General features: G+C 36.9%; 1 protein-coding gene across 1 annotated transcript in view; it reads left to right on the top strand.

Moving 5' to 3' along the window:
* Positions 1-18137, top strand: part of LDAH (lipid droplet associated hydrolase) — a 122611-nt gene that overhangs the window by 53659 nt on the left and 50815 nt on the right. Inside the window, exon 4 of the mRNA XM_021525335.2 lies at positions 4623-4792. Coding sequence (XP_021381010.1) covers positions 4623-4792 — 170 coding nt within the window. The remainder of the gene's footprint in view (positions 1-4622; positions 4793-18137) is intronic.

The following is an 18137-nucleotide window of genomic DNA, read 5'->3' as shown; positions in this document are numbered from 1 at the left end:
ACTTTTTAATGAAAGGCTAACTTTTATGAATTGGCAGCCTCAAGTCTGCTCATATAACTGCTACACTTTTTTTCTGCATAAGAATTTCCCTTGCATACACAGCAGAAAAACAAACAAATACAATTCTCTGTTATTTTTCTGAAAACCAAAGTCCTCTTTCCTAGCAAGATAAACTTGTCAACTAATCATAGAGCAAACACTATATTTTAATCTATCATTGTTTTCTGCCTGTAGTTTTAGCAGAGGTTAGAAAAAGAGAGTTGTTAAAGTGATGGTGCATTTGTTTTTCCAAAAGCACATCAGAAAATTAATGCTTTGCCAAAAAAAAAAAAAAGAAATACAGTATTTCTTTTAATACACCAGTTAAATAAAGTCTTAAAATCATGTCTTGGCCCAGATGGGGTGTTTGTAGCATAAGGTACAAGTTGTATAATTTCTACTATCTGAAAACTGCTTAAATGAGCTCTCCTTCAGCCATGGCATGTATTCCACACCTGAGGTGAAGTCACTCTGGTCTCTTCTTTCATGTAGAGCCATTGGAGTGCTGACTGCCAGTGTGTTTGTGCAAGTCTGTTTGCTTATACAAAGAACCCATTTAAACTTCTCCACCCAAGAAATTCATGTTGATTTTGGATAATCCCTGGGCGATTTTATTCTGTAAAATAAATAAATAAATCTTTCAGACTTGTGATGCAGCCCAGCTCTTACACATTTTGGACTATTAGCAGTGTAGCATTTGTGTTGGGGAAACATGAAGTGACACGAGGCGTGGGCAATTTTATGTTTGTCCAGATGTCAGATAGGATGTCTATTTCAGTACAGGGTTATGGGACGTGGAGCTTCACCTGAGGAGTGTGGGGTTGATCCGTGATGAGAGTTTTGCATGGGAATTACCAGTCCCCACACTGCATGTGCATTCCCCAGTGTGGCTTCTCTAGGAATAGTGCCAAGATGATTTGGTTTGGCAATAAACCACTATTTCAGAAGAAAAGGAAAGGTTGTATTAAACAGCTGAAACAATTTTCTGGGGTCAGCCTTGGCTGTCAGGACTCACTGGCAGTCTCAGAGAGATTCTCTGTGTGTGCAACACAGGCCAGTAGCCGAGGGAATCGGAACATCTTTGCTCTGAGTGTGTGAGCAGGGCTGCGCTGAGGCTGATGTGGCCCACAGTAGATTGAGTGTCCATGATCATCATCAATCACAACTGACCCATCCATCCAATTAAAAATTGCTTCTGCAGGCTCAACTCTCCCTGGCTCCCTTAAGGAAACATTGGTGCACAGGCTTGAATTGAGTGTTCTCAAGTCTGACCAAATGCAAGGAGGAAGAAGCCATTGTTTTCACTTTATTTTCAATCCCCAGCTATGTCCTTCCTCAGGGTTCTTGATCTTACAACACAGCTGGTTCTGAACAGGGACATTTCTACTGAAGCCAATAGCTTTGGGTATGTTGGCCAGAATGCCTGCAATGATATTTATTAGGTAAATAAACATTAAATTAGGTATGTAATGTCTTAGCTAATTAACTGTATTTGTCTAACATAGTTAATCTAAACTTGGGAAGTATTGAGAAGGGCTTAGGCTGTCTCTGCTGTGCTATTTATTAATTTCATGGCAGCAGTCTTCAGCAGCCCTTTTAGCAGATGCTGAATTCATGTATGGAAAAACCATTAACCTTGTGAGACTGAATAATACAAATAAAAATTTGTCTTGTTTCCTGCTTGGTTTTTGGGGTTTTGTGAACCATGAAAAGTTCTCTACAAGATTTATACACCTACTTTGCCTCATTTTCCTGTGCTTTAACTGGAAAATAAGCTGAAAACACTTAGATTCAATAATAGAAATGAAATGTAAAACATTAAAAGATGTGCTGATAAACGACTAAGATGGCAGAGCTGAGTGAAACAGTACAGAAATGATAGCAAATGATTACCAGGGATAATTGACTCACTCAACCCAACACTACATATGTTACCAACACATATATCTTACAATATGTGTTGTAATACATATATACTCAGTATAATTTCCTCCTTCACTTGTTGCTCTATTCAGTGGGCCATCATGTTTCTACTGTGTTGACGTTTTTTGTGTTACATATACCTGTAATTAGACTTGGGATGTAGACAACCTATTCCTACATGAAGCTGAGCTGCTGTGTAATTTAATGTAGGAAAGGCAGCTTTTGCTAAAAGTAGAAACTAAGCTTAAAAACAGTGGTTTTGCCTTAGACTTTTATTTAGGGTTTTGGAAAATAGAACAAACTCTTTGTTTTCCATTACATGTAGAAAGCCAAATAAAATATCACTTCTCATCTAATTTTGCATTCCTTGGGTGTATTTTGGTAAACCCTTTTTTGTTTTGAGTAAATTGCTCTAAATTATGCTGGGATACAATCATTGGTAGTTTTAGCAGAAATACTAGTTTAACTGAAGAGCAACTTTGTTGGGACTTTGATGGTAATTATTTAAACTCAGAAAAAATCTATCTTGAACAATTACTTTGCTTCTAAAGGGTATGTTTCATGCACATGATCAAAAAGGTGATGTAGTCCCAGCCCACTTGGGCTACCAATTAGTTCTGTCACTATCAACCTCCCAATAACTTCACTACAGCAGTGTTAGTAATCTTCAGTATTTGAGGGTACTGTCCAGTTGCCATGAAATTTACTGTGTAAGAATTAAAGCACTGACAGCCATAATTTGCTACATGTTGTTCACAGTCATAGGCAGTTAACTCATAGTTATCTCTTTCTTCAAGCAGGTGCAGAACAATCTGAAACAGAGCTACGATTCTGACTTTCTTGTACAGTCATTTTTCAATGTATTTCAGTATTTTTAACGTATTTATCTTTACAGTGTCTTTGCCTGATGGACATTTTCTTCCACATCTGTTTTTCACACCAGGTACAGTTGCAGAGCACATCAAAAGACACCAAGTGGGAAGTTAAACACCATACTGGGCCAGTTTGGGCTGTGTGTGCATTCTGTTAGCTGCCCCTGAGTTGTTAGAGGTGGATGGCTTTTGCCAGGAACCTTGGAGCCATCTCTAGGACCATGGCTCAGTAATGAGCTGGTCCCCACTCTGTGTCCAAACTATGCTGCCAGGAGGTTTAGCTTCCTTCAAGCTAAAACTGCACTGCAAATCAGCCTGAAGCAGCAGAGAAGATCAGAGGTTTTTATCTGTAGTATGAAACTGAATCCTGAGATAATAGCACAGATTTAAGAGATTAAGTGATACTAGTACCACTCCATCTCATCTAGGTACGCTAGGGGCAGGCATTCATTCATTCTTTCTATCTCTTTTTTATTACTCTGCTTTTTAGTATTTCTTCTTACAGTCATGTCAGTAGAGTAGTCCAGCATAAACTGGAGTGGTGTATCCGTAACTTAGTGTTTAATTGTGGATGTGACAGCCTGGTCAGAGAGCAAGAAAACCGGAATCGGCTTGTGAGACTTTATGAAGATAAGCAATGATAGCTTGTTATTATAAACAACCTACAGGTATTGTTTTCCTAGTCTCTGCTTTCCTGTTTGTCTTTAAGATTGTTTATAAGAAAGGCGTTTTGTTAATTAGCCAGTCAGGTGAAATCTATTGATTAATTGACCAGTCTGGTCTGTCTGTATCGGAACAGTCTATAAAAAGAGAGGATTTCAGAGTGAAGCGAGATGCTGTGCAATCCAGCCTTCTGGTGAGTCTGTGTCATTTCTTACTCAACAGCAACATTTAGTTTAGTGGGTAAAGCACTTTTCTAGCAGATGAAAGAGCAGTGAGCCCCTTTAGACTGGGGAACTTCAGATGCATGTCACCATTGTAATAAGCAAGTTAAAGGTGCCTGAATTGCTGTGTATTTTTACAGACACCAGTTCAGTTTGTCTTGTTGACTGGCCAGGAAGCAAGGAGCCAAATCCTCATCATGAGGGATTGCCCAAGCTCCTTTAGAAGGTCCCTGGCAAAACAGGAATGAAATTGTACAGTAATCTAGAACCACGAAGCGCTAACTTGATTTTCCACTTTCCAGCTGAATTGACATTGATAAGAACCTGCATTAACAGGGATATTTTATGTAGATACTGGTTTTCTGTGTTGACACATAGGCATTTCTTATCTTTCCTTATTCCATGGGACATTTTTGTGCATCTTTAATACAGGTGGTTTTGAATATCTGAAGGTTGCTAGTGCCTGATGACATATATGGGAGCTTGTCTTCTGTGGGGAGGGACTCATTCCTGGGCAGTATTGCTGTTGTAAAGTAAAGTTGGATTGATTTAAGGTGATCCAATGCCCTGAGTTTGATCTTGTTCTGAATGAAGGAGATCAAAATAGTGGATGATGTGCTGTGAAATCTCCATGTGTTTACATGTCTTGTGCTCGTTCCCAAGCTACACGTAAGGCTTTACATACTGTGCATGTGATTTATCAGTCAGTATTTTCCAGCGGTGGTGACTGAAAATTAAATTTTTAAGTCTGGTGAGGGGTTTTTCTTGTGTTTGGTTTATTTGGGTTTTTTAAAACTAATACATGTTTTTATTTCAGTGTTCTACAAAGAAGAGAGGCAAAAGAAAAAACATGCCTGAAATTTTATTCACTGAACCAAAGGACTTCTTTTCTTTTATGTTTCAGACACAGATATTAAGGAGCTAGAGGATGTTTTTGGACTTAACGGACAAGTAGAGCACAAGCTGAACTTCCTCAAAAAGAATGTATCAAAAGATATAAAGCTGGTACTGATTGCTCATTCTATTGGTTGCTACATCACCCTGGAGATGATGAAACGGGCGTCGGAACTTCAGGTACATGAACCTTCTTGAATGGGAGTTGCTTTATTAACAAAGCAGTGCACATGCTCAGGCTATGGGTAATGCCATGTGTTTTCTGTGAAAACTCTGTTCTACACAAACAAACAAAAAAATTGGCTTGATCCTAGTAATATATAATAAAGCAGATTGATGTAAATCTGAGTCTGAATTTGGATCTCTAATGCCCTTGGAATATAAATAATTAATAATGGTGACACATGTATTTATGACTTCCTTGTTGTCATCTTTAAATAATTTATAAGCAAATCACTAGACGTTTGGCAATTGCTTTATGTGTTACACCAAAAATTAAGACTGGTTGTGATTTTTATAGTGGTCTGTTATCTTGAGGCGAATGGATTGCTGGTTAGACATGGGAAAATGTATGGGAATGAATAGTAAGATACATTATGAGGAGTACGTCTATGAAAGACATTGATTTTAAAATGTAATACAAATATCACTGCTTCTGCAATTCAGTCTTGGTTTGTGTAACTCAGTGAGAGTGAGAGCTGTAACTGCATGTTCTGTATATCTGAACATTTTTCTTTGTCCCTGTGAAGCAGTGACAAGGTTGAAGCAGGACTATGTCCTTGCCCTCTGTAAATGGCAAACTGTGCTCAGTGCTAACTGCCTGTTAGTGGCTGATAAATGGAAAATGGTGTGTGTGTGGGGGGGTTATTCTTAAACATTCACTCTTACTAAATAATTACTTCATCCTTTATTTTATAAAATCTTCAGTGGAAAGAAGTCCCATGTTAGTGGTGACATGAAGTCTGGGGTTAATATATGCATGTGGCTAATACATGTAACATATGTGGTTAATAGATTCATATCCACTGCTTCATAAGCATTTCCACTGCACATCTAACTTCTTCTTCCTTTAAAGGTAAAAAGAACTAAAAATGTGGAACATGAGGATAACCTGATATATTATAATAATAGGCATATTTCACTCTGTGATTATAAACAAGAATATTTTTTTAGAGAAATGTTACATATTTTCAGGAAGGAGCATTCTAGAAAATATGTGCATTAATTTGTTCAAACATGCCAGCTTTTTTGGGGTCAAAATCTGTAGTCTTTATTGCTCAAATGATTTTATTTGCTTTCAATTAAACTAAAAATTGTTGACTAACATTTTTACACCTGTCTCACCAGATGCTGGCAGCTGTTTGTCAGTATTTTGAAATGTAGGGAGCTTTAGGACCCTCTTAGACCTCATGGTGCACTGTCTGCATAAAGTTAATATATGACAAGCTACATTTAAGATGCATTCAACAATAGAAAATATTTGTGTAAGCCGGAATATTGTGCAATCTTTGTCCCATTGCCAAAAATAAGTTAACTCTTAGGTTTTATAACATATGAAGTGTGATAATAAGAAACTTGTGTTTCCATCTCTCCCTTTATTTTTACTGGAATATTTGATTCCCACAAGATTTTGAGCACATGTGTATTTTAGTAGCTAGATCATTTGATTTTATATTTGTGTAGTTCTTGGTGATATTTTTTATTATATAAATTTTGGGTTTCATCTTTAAATTCTTTGCTTTGCAAAGAACCTTTCATTATTTACAATTTATTATTCTGAGCTAGAGGTTAATTTGTTGTATTTTTTATTCAAATAATCCAGTAAAAATGTATATTTGGAATGTATGTTTAGCAGATTTGATTTTTAGAATCCCAGAGTCATAGAATTGTTAAGTTTGGGAAAGATCTCTAAGGTCATTGAGTCCAGTTGTAAATGCAGCACTGCCGTGTTCAGCACTAAACCATGTCCCGACAGTGCCACATCTACATGTTTCTGGAACACTTCCAGGATGGTGATTCAACCACTTCCCTGTGCAGTCTGTTCCAATGCCTGACCCCGCTTCACTGAAGAAACTTTTGTTTCACAATTTAAAGCTCTTCCGTAGTTCAACCACATACAGACTAGATTGTCCCTCCCTTAGCATGCATGAAAAGAAGAAAGTACATCCCCTTTCTCTCTCCTCCTTGGTTCCTCTTCAGCTGTCAGTTTTCACAGAATCACAATCATCAAGGTTGGAAGAGACTTTCAAGATGGTCAAGTGCAGTCATTAACCCAGGACCACCATACTCATCCCTAACCCATATCCCCAGGTGTCTTATCCAGTATGCCTTTTCAACATTTCCATAGACACTACCTCCCAGGGCAACTTATTTCAATGCCTAACCACTCATTCAGTGCAAAAACGATTTCTAATAACTAATCTGAATCTCCCTTGGTGCAATTTAAGGCCATTTCCTCATATGTTTTCACTTGAGACTGACCTCCACATCACTGCAGCAGTTGTAGAGGTCTCCCCTGAGCCTCCTCTTCTCCAGACTAAAAAACCCAGCTCCCTCAGCCTCTTCTCATAAGAGAATTTCCATAAGAGAATTGTTATCTAGGCCCTATGCCAGCTTTATTGCCCTTCTTTGGACCTGAATGTTGCTGTTATTAAGGGCCCCTGTACTTTGCAAGTAAATGGGGTACTGCATTTTTTCCTTAGACTTGTGTGAGATAATGCTTTTCTCTCTAATTAGTAGAAATGAAACAGGAATTGCCAGTTTATTCCAGCATGAATTAGGTTTTGGAGCCCATCCCTATTTTCTCATTGACTCTCAGGGAGGCTTCCATTGAGTGTTCCTTCAGGAGAGCCACTAACACAAACTTAATCTTAGATTGGTGCCTTTAACCAAGTCTGATTGGTAGAGAAGGGCACACAGGTTACCATGCTTGTAACTAAGTGGGGCTATGGCACAGATTTCAGCAATGGGACAGTGATGTTTTAAACTTGTCTTTAAGTGACTTTCTGGCCCAAAGAAAGCAGCAACTCCCAGCAGCACTCTTGCAAGGTTCTGGGTTTGGCTGAGGTCCAGGACCATTCCCAGTAGTTAGTTTGGAGGCTGACATCCTGTTCAGAGGCAGGAGGAGATTCATCCATGTGAGCAAAACCCATCCTGTGCCCTCCTGTTCAGTGAAAAGCTGCAGAATAATTCCTGGCTGGTGTTTTCTGGCTCATGAGTAACCACAAACACTTTCCAGTTGTCATGGTGGGCTTCAAGTCTTACCAACATTCACCTCTCCGTGGGAAGTAGAGCATCCAGATTTTGCCAGACTGCTAAAAAGTTTTGGCACTGGGAAGGAAAAAAATCAGCCTCACTTTGTGAGGATGGAAAACTGCAGTAATGTACAGCTTCCTTGATACTTGCTCTTAACCTCATAATATTCTTCACTCTTTATTCAGACAACAGAACTGAAAAATGAGGCTCAGTGACAAAATTATTTTCTCAGTTGTTGGAACATGCATCTGACCCATAAATATGCTACATCCTCCAGGCATTCTCTTCTAAAATGCAAATCCATACTTGGAGGATTTCCTTGTATGTTACTGGCAGCACTATTGAGTGTTTCCTAAAACACTCCATTTGATCATTAATTTAATCAAAAATTGACAAGCTTCCTTACTAGTGAAATTCAATCTCTTCCAGAATTAGTCTTACGTTTGCAGTGATGTTTTTGAAATGCTAACACCTTTGTGGTAGTAAATTAACTCTTGTTAATGAGTACAATGTAAGTATTGATCTTCTGTAAAACTCATTGAAGAGGAAGAGTTTAAAACCTCTGAGTGGCAACAGTTTAAGCAAATTAAATTTCTGTAATATGTAAATCATACCCATGTATTGCTACTGTGTCTCAGTGGTGTGAAGAAATATTTGGTATTGCTGGAATTTGTTGATTTCATAAATGATAGCTAAAAACAGAACATGAAATAGTTGTGTATTTTAAAACACATTCCTAACTTGGAAACCCTGATGCATCATTTCTGTGCACATACCGATTATTTAGTTTTGCTTGTTGAACACTTGGTTGTGAGTATGGGAAGCGCTTTCATAATGTTAGGAAAGAGAAAACTACCATATTTTTAAATATGGGTACTTCTCAAAAAAACAAAGTTTTTACTCTGGAATTACTGTAAATGTACAGGATCTGTGAGATTGAAGGAGGCAAATTTTTTTAGCAGTACAGGCACTGCTAAGCATGTCTGACCATTGAGAAAATAGGGAATCTTTTCAGTGGGATTAAAGGAAGGGGGGAAGAATATATGAAAGCAGTGACACTCATTCACTTTCTATTTTGCTGAGATTAGAACCTAAATATGTAATCCAATACTCATGGTGTCAACATCTTCTGAAAGGATGGCAAGGTACCAGGTTGTGACTAGAAGTTCTGGTGCTTTTTGGAAAGAGAGAAAAGATGAAAATACAACCACCCATGAGAGAAAAAGAAATACACATTTTTATTCCATATTTGAAAGTTTAATTTGATATAATAGCATCTGATTCCGACGTTGATTACCTAAATTAGATGTTATGGTACTTTAAACAAAGTTAGTTATATAGCTGTCATCTAGGTAAATTAACTTCTGATGGTCTTGCTGTCTGTTATAAAATATGTTTAGCAAGGTGCGGACAGCAAGGCATATTTTTAAACATCTTGAATGCTTCCTTTCAGCAGTATGTTTATCTCAGATATTTTGAAAAGTACAGTGAGACTGCATAAAATAGAGAAATATTATAGAAATATATATTGAGAGAGGGAGTAATAAATATATCAATTTCTTGTTAGTTGCAGGTCTAAATGAAAAAGTGAAAAAAAACAGCATAATAAATAAAATTACTTACAGTAACACAAACTCAGCATCAATATTTGTAAAATTATTATACAGGGGAAAAAACAGGTGGCTATGCTTAGTAGACTTCACAAGGGAATTGGTGCACATTTCAGATAAATGTGTATCTGTGAAGAGAGCTATGTATTTCTAGGACATGGTATGAAACTAAACTGAGTCTGGTGTTGTTTTCTTCTTCATCCATCCATATAAATGAAATACGTATTAAAGGAACGAACAAACGGCACTGGTCTTGTATACACCCACCTTCATCCCCCTTTATGTGTTGAGGAAGTAAGAAAAGACTAACTCTGACACAAGCTTGCATAGATTTAAACATGAATCTAAGTTCAACTGCCTTCAGTGAGATGAGTGTGTTAATTTAACTTTATGGATGTTTTAAGTTGGTCTCCGAGTTGGATTATTTTTATGAGACAGAGAGAGACATTTGGCAGTTCTATCAGTTCTTGGTGTATCAAGTCTTTGGAAGCATATACGAGGCAGTCTGAGACAGCAATTGGGATAAAATTTGCTTTAGTTGACAGCTTATACATTACAGAGTCTGCAAAATCCACCTCAGAACTCTGGGTGATGCTTCAGGCAGCATCAGTAATTCTGATGGATCAGGCAGTAAAGCAGCAATAGGAACATTGGGCATATGCAAATGTTCTGCATCTCACTTGCCTGGAAATAGAGAGAAGTAGTGCAGATGACTTACTAAATCTAACCAAATCAAATAAATAATATACTGTATCTTTGAAGCATCAAAGAAGTTGCTACAAAGATTTGCAGAAAGATTTTTTTTTCCTAAAAAAGAAAATATGAAAAAAATCTTCACATGAAAAGCTAAGGCAAATATAAAAATCCTCTCTGGGTGGGCAGCTGCAAAGTAGGGAGATGGGTTCATGGCAAACAAAGTTTTTTAAGGGAAATACTAGCTTTTGGCTGAGAAACTCATAAAAGGCTTGGATTTAAAATTTCAACAGACCTTGAAAACACTGTCGGCAAAAGGCTGATAACTGCGGAATGAGGTTGAAAGTGTCAGCTCACCCAAGAGACTGCTAGCAACCATTATTTTCACTGGCTTAATGACAGATCCTAACCCTGTGGGACCCAGTTAGATTCTTTTCTATCCTTCCCCTTCAAAAAAAAGCTTTAAAAATGTAAACAGTAAGAAAATGCAGCAGTCAACAGGCAGACAGACTCTTTTGTATAACCCTCAAAGGACACTGCCTTTGTCAGTAGGAGCAGGCACTGTCCATTGCCATGTGCAGTGTAGGTCTGATAGAAATTACTTCACAGGCAAAATACAACTCCACCTTGTAATATAGCGAATAAAAGATTGTGAAGTGTCTCGAGGATGCAAAAAAATAAATTTAAAAAACATGAAATGAGATAAACCCTGTTGAAGGTGATCCAACTCTTAAGATGTGACATGCCTGAGGGAATTTTAAAGTTTGAACAGTTTGCCACGTGTATCCATAGTGTACCTTGTGTGGTTTTTGAAGTGGGTGAAGCAGGTAGGTATCACCTGCTTAATCCTAGATCTTTATGGGGAATAATGGGTTACATATACTTTAGTACTCTGCTGAGTCAAGAAAATTTGCCTTCAAGAAGTGTTCAATATGAGATGAGATTGATAAATAGCAGAGTGACAATTTTTGCAATTAAAAGAGAGGCTTGACAAAATCAGCAATCCTGTATCTGTCAGCTAATTAGCAAGCAGATGAATAATAGTTTCTGTTTTTAACACTGATCACATTTTAGGAGTGAGAATTCAGAATTAATAAACATCACTGCCCTAAGATTTCCTTGTTTGGTCCATAAGCCTGTGATCAAAAGGCCTGAGAAAAAGCTTAATTCCCTAAATTTTCTGGGAAAAATTGTGTTTTGTTCATAATGTTCACTTAAATATCAGCTTCTCTCAACTTGTTTAATATACTGGTGTACTGCTCAGGTAAATATAGAAATAATATGAAAAGCAAGATTCGATCTGTGCTACTTCAAAGAAGGAAAAATTAGGAACAATAATTTTGATTCAGGAGACTTGATTTTTTTTCATAACGTGTTTATTTCACTGCTAATGAAACATCTGATTTCAAGTGTATGTAGTCAAAATTCTAATACACCTATAAAAATTATTTTTTCTAGGAAGTTAAAAGACATTAAAGTAGCCAAATGTACAAACAGAAAAGAAAAAAAATAAACTGAAAAGTGGAATCTGTGATCATTCATCAGGAATCTAAAGTAAAACATGAGAATTAAGCGGAAATGAAGGACTAAAAATAAAAAGATGGTTAAAATGGTAAATGGCAGAATAACAGATTTACTAAGTACTGTGAATTTTTAAATAAAATCTCGTTATTTTGAATCTCCAGAAATTTAGATTCATATTGTAATAACTAACTGAAATGATTGTATAAAAGTGAGGGAATTGAAAGCAAGAAATGAGTTTCAAAAGCAATTAGGATTTCTAGCATATGTTTTAAGTACAGCTCAACTCAACACCCTTCTACTAGCCAGATTTCCCAAAGAACATTTTATGCTGGGAGGTGAGATCTTTTGAAATTCTGCAGATGTGTGCACATAGCTCTTGAAAATCAGAGAGTCATCTCTTCAGAGAATTGGACCAAATGATTGGAATTCAGTATATGCTGCACATAGCTTGAAATTTTTCTCTGTTTTTATACTGCAGTTAATGTGCTTTATGGAAGACAACAGAGCCAAAAATATAGCAATTCTCATGCTGTTTTAATAGTAGGTGCAGGAGATCACCTAGCACAGACAGTTAGAACATTAGTTACTCACGAAAGGAGCAGGTGAAGGGATATTGTGGAGTTTTTGAACATAGACTTTGCAAACGTAGCTATGCTTTGAGCTCAGCTTTAGCTCTAGTAACCAATATCTGTTCCTAGAAGCTCTATATGAAAATGGAATTTCACTGCCAATCTAGAGCCCTCAGCAAAGAAGTTGAGCTGTTTTGTCAGCTCTTGCTTCATGTCATATATGGTACAGTTGCTCAAGCAATGAGGAAGGACTTGGCTTGGAAGTTTATAAAAGAGGTTACTGAGGATGGACAGGGTTGTAATTGCATATATTTCCTACTCTGCCCTATTGTTCATTTGTTCATTGCACATGACTCATGGCAAAGCCTAGGGGTACTTATGCTGCATTGGTTTCTACCCAAGAGTGGTTTGTCCCGTTTGAAGAGTTCACTGCAGGAGTGAAAGGAATCAGAAAACGACTCAAAACTTCGTACAAAACAGTTATAACATCTCTGAGCTTAGATAGCACTGCATGGAGGGCATTTTTAATACCCTGTGGAATTATGTTCAGGCAAGTGCTGGACAATTTTTTTTCTGTATCTCTTTAGTAGTTCATTGATTGCTGATTATTTTAGGGGAGTCTTTGCTACCACTGATCTTTTCAGATACCTGAGGATGTGTTCCATGACTATAAGCCTGTCTTTAGGGAACTAAATCAAGCCCTAGATTTCTTCTTAGGAATCCCCATCTGTACTCTTATGGCTGGGGTTATCTTCAAAATTAAATGTAATAGAAGTCCTCTTTTCTATTTGTTTCAATGTGTAAGTGTTTGAAATAATTAATTTCTAGTGTTTGGGTGCAAGTCTACTTATCTGTGGCATTTTGTGAAAAAAAAGCTCATTGGAGTTTGCTCTTTTATGTGGAATTGAGTGTTAAATATACATTAAAGCAGAAGTCCAGGAAGGACAATGAATTTAATTAACTTACTTCCTTTGAAGTCCTGTAAGGAAGTTGAATTGATGTTAATGAAAATATGCTTTTAATAACTTTGTTACAACATTTTTAGTTACTGGAAAATTTTAAGAATATTCTGCTCCACTTCAAATTCCAAAACAAAGCATAGTTTTGTATAAGGAGCAGAATTCTTTGAATCCTGATTGTTCTTAAAAACACTGAATTTTCTGCTCCTCTATCTTAAAACAGTAGTATGACTACTGCACGTGTATTTTACTGAGATGGAAGGTACAAACCCCAGTTTTCAATAAATATAATATAAATTGTGACCTTTAAATATGAGCTGGCATGGCTTAGACTTTTTACCTGGCACTGAGAATTGAAAGATAATTCTGCAAATTCTTGTTCTCAGTTGCACTAAAACCCTTACTTACCTGATGGCCAGTTTTATTTATGTGATAAATTAGGTATGATAATTTTTATCTCTTAGCAGATTCCTGCATATATTCAATTTGTCATAATAATTAAGGCTAGCAGTAGTCTGTAGTATTGCAAATGAAGGAATTTTCTATTTTTCCCTTACTATTTAAAATCCTTACAATTCTGGAAAGATGAAAGCAAGGATGGAAAAATGAGCTGAGAGAATTCCTAACTCCGTTCTCTCTCTTTTTGCCTTCTTCTGATACCCTGACAAGAATTTGGGACATAAGTTCTTTCTCAAAACTCAAATATTCATGGTTTCTTTTCATTCTGTGACAAAAATATAAAGTTCTGCTCAGTGTATACTTCCTGACTCACTCATCCTGTTTTTCACTGGTATCACAAGGCAGAATCTTTCTGTTCTTTCTTCAGCATACATCATTAAGCCACTAAGCCCTTTAATTAGTTAAAATGGTAGGGGCCTGAACTTCTTCCAATATTCAATACCAGTTTAGCTTGTCTAACTCCTAGCCCATTGAGCTGAGAAGGACTATGGGTCTGGTTTGACTGGATGCCTTTTGGGGGCTGACTCAAGTGATTGGTAAAATAAACCCCTTCCAAATGTCTTGAGTGGAACACTTAAAAATAGAAGTCTAGGGATCTCAAAGCACTGATGGAAAATCATGGCCTTTCCTTTTCATCAGCAGAATGAGATTATAATTGTAAAGCTGGTTTCTCATTTACTTTGTTCAGCCCCATTTCCTTAAACTGAATGGATTGTCATTGAGATTTATTGGTAGGTATGGCTGTACATCGATGGCTGTGAAAGCAGTTGGTTCAAGACAGCACAAAGTCTGATTCATAATGTTTTCTTTTGGTTGAGCCACCTCTTCACTTTAAAGGCATATTGATGGCTCATCCTAAGTGGTAAATGTGCCAGAGCATGTGTACAAAGGTCCCATTTGCCTGTCCCTGTGCCATAAGGGTACCTGTAGATGCAATGTGGTGATCTAATGAGAGTTCTGCATTGAAAAAAAACCCACCCCGTTCTTCCAAAATGAAAACGGAAAGAATTTCTGCTGGAAAGTGGCAGCTGCATTCTGACATTCATGTAATGGGAGCAACTGAAAGCTTTATGGTGTGTAACTGTGACACTGCATTCCAACATAAGCTTCTCCCTGCCCTTCTTCCAACCAATAAACTGTTCTTCCTCTCTTTTCACTCTCACCCCTCCTAATCTTCTCCTGTTTATATGCTTTAATCATAATAGCAACAAATCCATCCCTGCTGGTATTATCACACCGTTGCAAATTTTGGCTGTCTCCTTTGGCACTTCCCTTGTAGATGGAATGACATTGCCCACTTTGATGGGGCTTAATTCTCTATGTAAAATACTGCCCTGTCAATGAATATTTTCTCTATTAAACTATTTTCAGTCCAACAATAAGATACAGATTTTTGGGAGAACAGTTTTCTCATTATTGCCTTAACCCATAAAAAGGCTTTTTTTTTTTTTAATTCAAACATTTTGGGCAAGTTTTCAGTTACCCAAATATTTGTAGTACTGAGTAATTTGCATTTCAGCCCTGTGAGACTTATAAATGTAATGAACAGTCTGTGTGTTTAATATTTTTTATATTTTTAATAATTTGCAAATAGTTCAGTATGTAGAACTGACCTGTTGAAAAATAGTTTGCGGTGTCTGTAGAGAATACTTCTGAGACTTTTGTGTATTTAGCAGAATTCTGGGCTTCAGCTGGAAAAATTCTAGGAGTACTTCTTACTGGAAAATATTTCAAGTAATGTGAAGCAACAGATAGTTTTTTCCTGTGCCATGACCCAGTTGTAAGGTGAGGTATGGAAAGTCCCTCTCCTATTGCTATAAAACAGGTTTCAGCATTGGAAGTCAAGTACACAGAAAATACTGATACCTGCTGAAAGGTGTAATTGAAGGTATATTTACTTCAAAGGAAATTGTCAAAGGTCTTAATGTACTTATTAATCCAAGAGATTAATCTCTAACTAACTTGATCAGTGTTTTATGGCAGCCATGGTCTTCATCTGTCTATGCAAGAATAGATAAGAGTCTTGGTTTCTAGAGCTGGGAATATTGTGTCTTTGGTGATATCTGCATGGAGTGTAGGCTGTCACATTTGATCTCTGGGAAATAATCCTTTGGTCAGAATTTATTAATGGGGCAGAATTAGGAGATATTAAATTAATGAACATTTTGCCACTAGTTTCAACAGGAGCAATATCACACACCCACCTGTACTGTAGGTGCAATCACAGAGCACCAGGAGCACTCAAAGGGACATTGGGTACAGTCTTATCAGGGCTCTTTTTTGGTTACTGTGGTTGTGATCACTGTTGTTAAAAGGTGATCTCTTACTCTGAGCAGCTGAAGCTGGATACTGCTGAGATTTCCATGCCTCTCACTTGCTTATCCTCAGTTACCTTTGTCCCATTCCAGTTCTTTTGTAATTAAACTCTGCAGAGTAACTTGTAGTATTTTCCTAATAATACAGCACAAGTTAATACTGTAGAAGCCTGATGGTGATTCATGTTTTAACAGGTCTCTTCATATGGAAAGTCCAATGAGTTTGGATGCAGGACTCCAGTGCAAAAGGCTCAGAATCAAATTTATGCTAAGTCAGTGGAAAGTGGCCTTAAAGTAGACATAAATTCAGTCACACCTCACCTTGGTGCAAACGACACTCAGATCCACATACCTAAGGACATAATCATTGTACCTAGAACTGTATTTGTCATTACACTGGAGATCACGGTTTGAAATGCAAATACATTAACAAAAATGCTGGTCCTTGAATTTTGTTTCCATCCAAGTGGAACTGCCAGGAAGCACGGGAGGCTTGGGGTCTTATAGGTGTACTTCAAGTAAAATTGGATAATATATGTTAAGTAAAAAAGGTGCCAGGACATGGAAAACCATGTGATCACTGTAGAGTATTTTAAACAGATGCAAATTTCGCCTGTTATATATATATCATCAGGTAGAAGCTGAAAGAAAATAGTAAAAAAATAAGCGAAAGTTTTAGTCCATTTGAAAAAATGGCTGGGTTATTTATCTTTTTAAATGATTGGTCAAATTCAAATGTTGAAGGAGGTTTAATTTATATGATAATATTGGACATATTGAATGTAAGAAACAATAAGTTAAATTACTCATAAAAATACAGTTTTTTGTGATCCATTGTATTACATTTGACCACTTAAGAAGGAAGATACAAAGAAACCTTATGGTTAGGAAATATGAACCAAAAGGAAATTTCCCTTAGATTTACTTAACTGTTGCTTGGCTTATGTTTATGCCATTTGCAAATAGTCTGATATCACTGAAGTCAGCATCGCCCATACAACTTAATTCCCTTTAAAAAAAATCCAAGTATGACCTTATATTTTGCAAAAGTTGATACCATTATAGAACATTGTGATGTTGTGAGGATTATACCCAGTTTCTCAGTGTGCCCTGTATCTTTCATTACCCTGTATCTTGAAGGAAGTTAATGCTGTTGAAATGTTTGGAAACAACACATTTCTGAGGTTTCCAGGAAGATTTATATGTATGTTGTTTCTTAGAGAAACCTTCCAGGAAGTATATATCTATATACACTGTTTCCTCAAGAGCTGATATAGCTGATACTTCATGCATAGGCCCAGACAGGAATAGCTAAAACCACGAGATATGTGGTTATATGAATTTGTGTTGTCCTGAGGCCAGCCTGTTGTAGTCTCTGAAGTTCTCTCTTTTATAAATCAGAATGATAGAGACCTGTCTAAGTTGACCACCTCCCTTAAGGTCATTAATAGTGATGAAGTTTTTTAGAGGTGAGAGGGGTCTTCATGGTCTGTACCTATGATGAAAGAGAAACAAGAATGTCTCCTCCTCAAGCTGAATTGAATATCCCAATCTATTAAAGTATAAGTAATTTTAACCATAAAGACATGAAGTTGATTCTGAAAAACGGAGAGTGGATCAGACACAGAGAGGCAGAGACAATCCTTGACATCAAAGCTAAATGGAAAACAGCACTTGGACAGGAAACAGCCCTTGTCACACAGCCAGCCTGAGCTTAGGATGCGAGTAGTTAATGGAAAGGACTGTAAAGAAAGCTAAGAGAGTACATCTTTTATGGTGGCTGTAGTTTCTGCACCATGTAAATATTGTAAATGTATTTTATATATATGTATGTTTATGAAATTTTATTATTATTATAATACCTAAACTTCTGTTTATGGACTTGTCCATAGTCCAGCAAATATTTTTTTGTCCTTATGTGAAGTATGGCTTCTGTGCCCTCATCTGCCTTCCTTGGAAGCAGTAAAAAACAACCACAGGTAGAGAGTATATGCTGTGTTCCTCATAACACTGTAAAATTCATCAAGTATTTGAAATCACAAAGGAATTCTCCATCAACACTGATCTCTGTGTTGTTTCAGTAGCTTTTTCTCAAGGCTGAAAAAAAATTCTTTCCTGGGCTCTTAAAAATATTTTAATTT

The sequence above is a fragment of the Lonchura striata genome, chromosome 3, assembly GCF_046129695.1.
Source record: "Lonchura striata isolate bLonStr1 chromosome 3, bLonStr1.mat, whole genome shotgun sequence".
Lineage (NCBI taxonomy): Eukaryota > Metazoa > Chordata > Aves > Passeriformes > Estrildidae > Lonchura > Lonchura striata.
The sequence above is the reverse complement of the archived record's forward strand: the minus strand, read 5'-3'. Positions and strand labels throughout refer to the sequence as shown.